The sequence below is a fragment of the Solanum dulcamara genome, chromosome 10, assembly GCF_947179165.1.
Source record: "Solanum dulcamara chromosome 10, daSolDulc1.2, whole genome shotgun sequence".
In the NCBI taxonomy this organism is placed as follows: Eukaryota; Viridiplantae; Streptophyta; class Magnoliopsida; order Solanales; family Solanaceae; genus Solanum; species Solanum dulcamara.
Window position 1 is genome coordinate 15,629,932 of NC_077246.1, and position 9,438 is coordinate 15,639,369.

At 34.3% G+C, this 9,438-nt stretch overlaps 2 protein-coding genes across 2 annotated transcripts; one reads left to right on the forward strand and one right to left on the reverse strand.

Moving 5' to 3' along the window:
* Positions 1-214: 214 nt before the first annotated feature.
* On the reverse strand, positions 215-1,142 carry LOC129905075 (uncharacterized). Its single transcript, XM_055980447.1, has 2 exons — positions 870-1,142; positions 215-568 (listed from the first exon to the last, which is right to left on the reverse strand). Exons 1-2 carry the CDS (start codon positions 1,140-1,142, stop codon positions 215-217), a joined length of 627 nt encoding a protein of 208 aa, XP_055836422.1.
* Positions 1,143-6,840: 5,698 nt separating this feature from the next.
* Positions 6,841-9,438, forward strand: LOC129871676 (organic cation/carnitine transporter 3-like). Its single transcript, XM_055946635.1, has one exon. It carries the CDS (start codon positions 7,659-7,661, stop codon positions 9,201-9,203), a length of 1,545 nt encoding a protein of 514 aa, XP_055802610.1. The 5' UTR covers positions 6,841-7,658; the 3' UTR covers positions 9,204-9,438.

Sequence of the window (9,438 nt, forward strand, 5' to 3'; positions counted from 1 at the left end):
TTCCATCACACCCGAATTTGGATCGTGATAGATAGAGTAGCATCCGGATCTAAAGATAAAACTCGAGGAATCGTAACATACCAATCACTACATCGGGAAAATTCTCCAACTCCTAACGAGTCTGTAGAGCATAAAATCTATTTTGATGTTGGCCACCACCAGAACCTAAAGTAGTACCATGTAGAGCCGTACAGCCGAATATAGTGGTCTGAGTCTAGGGACGACCACCTCCATCTCTAGTAGCAACAGAAGGACAATCTTTCACATGGTGACGCATCTTACCACACCCAAAGCATACACCCGAGCCTGCCAAGCACTCTCCTCTATGGCTCTTCCCACACTTCTTGCATGCAGGGATAGTCTGACCACTAGAAGATACTCCTTGAGGCCTAGGGTTATATGCCCTATATTTGTTGAACTTTGGAGTCAGAGTGTTAGAAGAATTTTGACCAGAGGACTTTTGGCAAAACTGTTGACGGCCACCACTACCGGTCTTTGAGTGTGAAATGTCACCACAATCGATATTTTCCCTCTTTGACTCCCGAGCCTTTTTGTTAAGTTTCTCTTCCTTAATTTAATCGGTGTGTGTCATCAACATCGATATTTCCATGTTTTTATCAACATGATGGTTCTACATTCTTTGACCACCAAATCTGATATACATGAGACAAACTTGCTCATACAAGATCTAGAGTCAGTGACCATGAACAGAGCATATTTTGACAATTGATTGAACTTCAATGCATATTCTCTCACACTTATGTTCCCTTATTTCAGATTAATGAACTCCTGGATCTTAGCTTCTCTTAACTCAACCAGAAAGAAATAGTCAAGGAAAGCACCTTTGAAGTCTTCCCAATTTAAGGTACCAACATTCCTAGATCTCTCTCCCTTATATTGATCAAACCAAATTTAAGTACTCCCTTAAGCTGGTAAGCGGCCAAATCCTCCTTTTCTACCAATAACGCTCCCATGATATCAACAATCCTTTGGATGCCTTCAATGAACACTTGATGATTCTCATCCAACTTGGATCCATGTAACTCCTGGAAATTTATCCTAGTGAAATCATAAACTTGTGTTTCCACCATACCCACATTTGGATTCATAAGAGAAACTACTTCTCGGTTGGATTTTGCCATTATGGATTGAGCAAGAACTTGGAACGCGCTCGAAATTCTGCATGTGAGACTTATTGGGTAGAGGATCATTAGGAACTTGGGGAGCGTGTTTCTCCTCACAAATATTAGCATTAGCTTTCCTTCAGACGTAATCTCTTCAAGGAGGCATGATTTTGTAGTCTCAAAGAAAAAGCGTTAGAAAAATAATTTAGAGTACAACTCTACGCACGACTAAAGAATGATGAAAGAAGTAAAATTTTCTAAAACGCCTCATAGCCTCTCATTCATAAATGTGGTGTGTTTCATACCCATGAAAAAGACTCTACTCGATGCGGTATGTCAGACACCCTAGGATACTTTCAACCTTGTGCTCTGATACCATATTTGTCACGACTCAAGCTAAGCCTTGGGCATGACATGATGATTAAAATATCGAAGGCCTCCAGCCAAACCTCTTAGCATACATAGCATGAATAAATATAATATAAATCAAGAGTAAATTTTGAAAGTGAAAGATAGTCTCAACACAATGAAACTCGAATATAGGAGAATTCAAACATAAAAGCCAAATGACATAAACATACTTCTATAATCTAGACATGCCTCTACTAAACTTTAGATGGGACATAGGACAAGCCCTAACTCATCAATCAAAATAAAGTACATTCGAAATATGAGGACTCACCAAAATAGCTAAGTAAGAGTAGATCGCCAACTAGCCATGTAGAGTAGCGGGAACGTCATGACCTATATAATGAGACAATATAGGTAAAAGTATGCGTTAGTACATGGAATGTACTAAGTATGTGAGAAATATACATAATCATGAGTAAATAGACATAATAAGCATGAACATATGATGCACGACCAAATAACTTAAAATCATGAAGTAAATCATGAAAATATTTTATAAGGTCAATGAATCATAAAAACATCATTTATGAGCTTATAAGAAAAATATTGTCATTTGTGGGATATTAACTTTAACTAATATTTAAGACCATATGAGCTATAACATGAAATTCGGTGTAATTCCCACATCAAGAAGAGAGAGGCTACTTGCCAAGTTAGACTATGTATCATAATCATCATCATGTGCTATATGTGGATTCGCTAGCTAGGCGAATTAAGGCAAACCTATGGGGGGACATAGTTTGGGAGTAGTGGTTGCTACTCAAGACTTTCTTACCAATTCTCCACCACAGAGTCCACTCGGTACTAAGTTAATCCCAATGAAATAAATAATTTATCATTCATATCATTAGGAAAGGAAATAATCAATATCAATCCACATCAAAAAGTATATCGATCATAACAATAGCTCCTTGAAAATCACGATCATAACATAATTCATATAAACACTTATCTTTCTAAGCATCTAAATCATGATTTCTTCGTATTGTGAGAAAATCTTTCACAGTTCATTCATTCATACTTGAAAACATAATTGAATCATAATTCATAGCTTTTCATAAATCCTTCATAAGTTTGTGATCTTAATTTCATAGTTCATAATGAAAATCATTGACATAATGAATGGATCCATATGAAATCAATTTAAAATCATGTATCATAGTAAATTCTTGCCCAATAAAGAAGAATAATATTAATTGAAATCAATTGAGAAAGACCAATGAATAATTGACATGAAACCCTCATTAAGTTGGGTAAATTGAAATTGGAGAATTGAGTTTATTTGGAATCCAATGGATGAAAGGGATCCATTGGTGAATTCCCACATACCTGGGAATCAAATCCCTAATGTCAATGGAGTTTGAAAAACTTGAACATGTGAATCATAGCTTTGAAATTGAAGAGGAAACCTTGGGGGAGAACCTTGTTGTCTTGGATGAAATTTAGGAGAATGAGAGGGAATGAGGTTTGTTTAAAGGGTTCGGATAGTTTTAGGTTGTCCAAAAATAGTCCCAAAATGACGTGGTTTTAATATTAAAAAAGTGGGGATTATCTGGAATACCCCTAAAATTAACTGTCCGTCCAAGTTTACGGCCAACTCTACGAACCGTGGAAACTTGTACTGAGGCCATCCATAGAAAAGCACTTCAATTTCTATGTTTTTGGGTTCAAGGTCTACAGGTCCTCTTATACGGCCCGTAAAACCATATACGAACCGTAAGAGTCGTCCGTAGAAAGTTTGCCACAAAAAGAGAGCTACTGAAATTGGACTTAATTCCTATTGGCTTGATCTACGGCTCATAGAAGGCATTACGGACTGTAGACACACTCTTCCTGGACAACCCTCTAATTGGCCCTGTGAACCTTCTTCTAGGGCCACTCCTATGGACCGTCTGACCTTATGCGGTCTGTAGGAAGTCCTTCACAAAGGCCCTTCAACCTTAACCCTTTTTCAACTCTTAGGACCCTTTCCACGGGGCCCTTCTACGGACCATGAAATTATATACGGTCCATAGAAGGTCCCATACAAGCCACTAGTGACAAAATTTTGTAAGTTTTAGATTCCCTTAGTTCCACGGTTCCACCCTGCGGTCCGTATACTTTTGTACGGACAGTAAAGAAGCTCGTACAACTGGCACCATCAACTTTTCTGAATTTTTTTTTCTTTGGCCTTCCAACTTCTGGGGTCTTACTACTTATTTATTTATCACTTTTTATGACTACTCTTAGACATTGTTAGTTAGAGTCATGTAAGATGACTTTCTGATTATGTGGATATAATAGTTTAGACTTTTAGTTTTCTTATTTATTATACTTGAGACTTTATTTTCTATCTTAATATTTTTAAACTGTGTTAAATGCTGTAGTTATGGCATGATTTAATTGGTTAGGTTTGGTTTGCCCACCGGAGAGTTAGTATGGATGTCAATCACGGCGATTTGTATTGTGATAGGACATCATTTTTACTAGCGCAAAAATTACTGGGAGTGTAGGATGAAAAGACTACCAGTGTCTCGCAAAAAGAAAGAAAATAGACCACATGTGTATGTATGATAAATAAAGGCATAATAAATAAACGTGTCTTTTAACTTGACCTTAGTTGATCTTTATGCCTTTCAACATTGGTTTGTGCATAAGTAAATGCTTAAATATGTATAAAGTTGAACAAGTAAATACATGCGTCATATGTGGCAATTCGCATGAGGTACAATTGAACTGATTTGTATTATTTCACATAGTACGCGTGTGTCTACTTGTTCAAATTTATACAAATTTTAATGTCCATTTGTGAGCATCAAAGATTAGAGAGCACGTGATTTGAGATCAAGTTGAATAATGTTTATATATTATACCCAAAATAAAATATAGTGAGCCGTGATATAACACAACCAAAATGAGCACCAACGAGATAGCATATATTCGCAGAGGATCTTTGATAACGTGAATACGGCCACAATATCCTCCATCCCTTTAGCATATATTCGTTAGTGAATTGTTTAGTCTATCCGTTAGCTACATCTTTGGTATTCCCCAAAACCCAGATATAAAGGTAAGAATAACTATCACGTAATTGAGGTATAAAGTTTATTTTTTGTTGAACAACCAGTATATATTTTAATATAATGTTATAATGTATAGTTTATAAGATTTTTATGCTATTAATCTCACTCATATTTATGACGTGATACTCTCTCTATTAAATTTATATATCTTATTTTTATTTTAAATTTACTTTTAAAAATATCCCTTACTTTCTAATTCAAACATCTCATATAATATTTTTTATCTACAAATCCTCCGCACCTTTTTATATTGATGGAGCTTGTTCATATTCTCTCAATACATGGAAGATGATTTTAAAAAAAATATATATATACTTCTTTCCATTTCAATTTGTTCGTTTTACTTTTCTCTTTAGGTCATTTAAAAAGCTACTATTTTTATACGATTCTTTAATTTTAATATTCGACATGACATGTTTAAGATTAGGGGTGTTCACGATTTGGATAAAGACCGATCCAAAGTGAAAAACTATACTAAACCGATTAAGTAAACCCGATTTTATTTGGATTTTATTTGGTTTTAGAATTTTAAAAACCGATAGCATTTGATTTGGTTTTGATTTTCTTAAACACAAATTGAAGAAATAATCGAACCGAATCAATAAATTATATACATATATTTTATTATTATACATACATAATATATTATTTTTATAAACAATTTTAAATATCTTATATATGTTTTCATCAAAATTTATTTAGGAAGGCAAAAACATTCAAGGAGTGAACATTTATCTTATTGATTTCATGTACGTGAATGTCGACAATTCTTGGTGGGACTAGGAATGTGTTGTCTCTTGCTTCTGAGCCAAAACGGTGAATTTTAAAGCTTTATGCACAATAAATTTAGTGATTAAAAGTTTTGTAATGTTAGTCGTTCTAATTACTTTTTATTTTGAATGACTTGTTATCTTTTTTTTCCTCTTTCGAATGAATCATTTTTTTTCTTTTTTTGTGTATAGTTAATAACCGAACCAAACAAAAATGAATAACAACTAAACTAATAAATCCATATTATATTTGGTTTGATTTGGTTATGATAATTTGGAAACCAATTAAATTGATTCAGTTTTGATTATTATCAATAATCGATTCAAACCGACCCGTGAACAACCCTATTTAAAATCACAAGATTAAATGACATCTTAGTACATTCTATATAACTTAATTTAAAACCACAAAATTCAAAAATCATTTTTAATTTTTTTGCTTCATGTCAAATTAAATTGATATATGCATGTTTAAGATCATTAACACTTTGATATACTAATTTTTCGCACATTATGTGTGTATCCCATCTCAATACATATAATTTTTGTTAAAAGAAATCATGTAAAAACCGCTGGGGAAGTGAGGAATTTCACACACACACACACATATATATATATATATATTATGAGGATATTTTCGTATTTTACTTTTAATAAGTGAGGAATTTCATATTTTTAATATAATAGAAATTATATAAATTTATAGTTTAATACTGCAAGATTTCAAATATATATTTTTTTATTTTTTTTAAAATATACACCATTAAACTAAGATACATAAAATAAAAGTATGAGAGTAATATTTATTATGTGACTTAATAGCATTAAATTCTTTTATAATATAAGTGTAAGAAGTTGATCACATTAATAACGTGTAATATTGAAGAAAGATTACCCGTACTGATACTTCCCTCCTCCCTTTCGCCCTATCTGTTCCCCTAGATGGAATATTACTTCTTCGCACGTATTGTTAGAGGCCGTGAGTCCAAGAGTTCAAACTGTATTTGATAATTGATACTTTCTCCATTTCATTTTATTTGATATTGTTTGACTTAGCATGATGTTTAAGAAAGAAAATATATTTTATTTTATGTGGCACTATAAATATAACCTGATTTAAATTTTTAAATAGTATTTAAACATGATTTATTTTTAAATTTCTTATTACACTTTAAATTAATGAGACGTTTTAGAATCAAACAAATATTACAGTATATTGAAAATCATAAATTTAAAGAAACTTACCTTATAAATAATAACATATTTAACATAATAATTTCTTGATATCTTTATTTAATTACTTTTCTTAAATTATACGATCAAATTGGACCACGTAAATTAGAACAGAGGCATAAAATTGAAAAAATTAAACAAAATGTTCCTTGACTCAAAATTTCTTATACAAAATATTTTGTATCCTTTATTAGGTAAACTGGCCATTCACCCAATATTATTGCACACGAAGTGCATTTAATTTGATGCCTTCACTTCTTCTTCTCTTCCTTCGTTTGTCTTTTTCGCTTTCCTTCTTCTCTTCCTCCTTCTTCTTCTTTAATTTCCTTCTTTTTTATCCTTATTTTGTTTGCTGCTTTCCTTCTTCCTTCCTTTCTTTCTTGTCCTTCTTTTTCTTCCATGTTCAAAACCGTAATTTTAAAAAAATCACATACTACAAACGTGAATCGTTTCGAGTGAATAATATATCAAAAGGTTCTAAACATTGAGAGGAGCTCATATCTAAATTTTGGGATTGTTTAGAGGAGATTTGAGTTGGTTGAGATTGAACAAGAATTAGTATGCAATGTATATTTTTTTATTTAAACAATATATATATAGATATATATACATTTCTGATACCTAGTTATATATCATCTCTACACAATCAAGCATTATTTATATAATATTGATATATTATATATACATATGATTAAATTAATGCACATATAGTTATTTTGTTGAATTGTGTTTTGCCCGTACATATTGGTATCACTCTTATCCTTTTTGCCCGGATAATGCACAATGCATTGTGGTTATAAATTAGTAGTGCATGAGTTTAATTAGCCGCTACATTCCAGTACTATTACCTTATTTTTAAATCATAAGTTTGGTGAATGATTGATCACAGAATTTCCTTTCCAATAAAAACAAATCTTTAATAAACATGACAAGAGAAAACATTTTTATATTCACCAGGCCGTTTAACTTTGTGTAATTATTGGTATGCATAATTACTCTTTTTATAAGGAGAGACGAAAACCGTCCAATTTCACAAACAAATTAAAAAATTGTCTGCCATGACGAGTGAGCAGAAAGAACCTCTCTTGTCCGATGCTAAACAAAAAAGAATATGCATCATTTCACTTGATGATACGATTGAAGTATGCATCGGAGATTTCGGATGGTCGCAATTTGTACAAGCTATACTTGTCTCTCTCGCTTGGATCTTCGATGCTCAACAATCATTCATCAGTGTCTTCACTGATGCTCTGCCCTCTTGGCATTGCACTAATAATTCCTCATGCCAAATAAATAAAAATATTTGCAACATTCCAAAGGACACGTGGCGGTGGGATTTGCCAACATTCACATCGATTGTGTCCGATTGGTCATTGGAGTGTAGTAGCTCGGTCATCACTGGCCTCCCGGCATCGTCTTTCTTCATAGGCTGCCTTGTTGGTGGATTTCTTCTATGCACTTTAGCTGATGCCTCCTTTGGCCGAAAAAACATGTTGGTTTTGTCATGCCTTATAATGTCTATTACGGGGTGCGTTACCGCGATTTCTACTAATATATGGATGTACTCTGCCTTAAGGTTCATCTCTGGATTCGGCAGGGCAACTATAGGAACGTGTTCTCTTGTTTTATCGACAGAGCTAGTGGGAAAAAAGTGGCGAGGGCAAGTTGGGATTATTAGCTTCCTTTGTTTCACTTTTGGATTTATATCTTTACCTTGGATAGCTTATTTAAATAAAGGAAATTCGTGGAGAGTTGTGTATCTATGGACTTGTGTCCCCGCTGTTCTGTATACGATTTTTGTACATTTCTTTGTTCATGAGTCGCCTAGGTGGCTTTATTTGCGAGGACATAAGGAAGAATTTGTTAAGACACTGAAAAGCATTTCAAATCCAGCCACACGAGGAAAGTTGACTTCAAGCTTCTTTGAAACATTATTTAGGGATTTGGAAAGTAGCATGTCTGTGTCGGCATCACAAGACTTGGATCTCTACTCGGCCATCAGATTGTTGATTGAAAAAGGCTGGGCTTTGCGTCGACTGCTGACAGTAGTGTTGATTGGTTTTGGGGTTGGCATGGTGTATTATGGCATGCCGTTAGGGGTTGGGGATTTGGGATTTGATATCTACTTAAGCATCACGCTGAATGCATTGTCAGAGCTGCCATCATCCTTGATAGCGTTTTTCCTTATAGGGAAAATGAACAGGAAAGGATCGCTCTTAGGATTTTCCTTACTAAGTGGAATATGTAGCGTAGGTTGCACGCTGGTGGAGGGGAGTGAGCCATTAAAGTGGTTTCAAATGGGGCTGGAAATGGTGTCCTTTTTTAGTGCTTGTACGGCTTTCAATGTTCTATTGATTTACACGTTGGAACTATTTCCTACGTGCGTGAGGAACTGCGCAGTGTCAATGGTGAGGCAGTCACTAGTAGTTGGTGGTGCATTGAGTCCGCTGCTTGTAGCACTTGGAAGGAACAACAGCTTATTTTCTTATGGGATATTTGGAGTGTGTAGCGCCACATTTGGTTTCTTTACGGTGTGGTTGCCAGAGACTAAGGGCAGACTACTTTGTGACACTATCGAAGAAGAGGAGCGTCTGCTGGAGTGAGCACAAGTTGTTGACCTCAAATAGCAGTTAAGCGCGCGTATGTTGTTACCACAGGAATTTGCTGATCTATCTAATGTAGCGGGGGCCGGGGGCGGGGGGATAACTTCTCTTCTTTACAAGCTAGGAGTAAGGTCTAAGGCCTTAGACTTCATTTGTAGAATTAAAATAAATTTGCTGTTGTTGTATCCAATGTAGCCTCACTAAAGGCCAAGACATAATGGAATAAAGTTTGCTT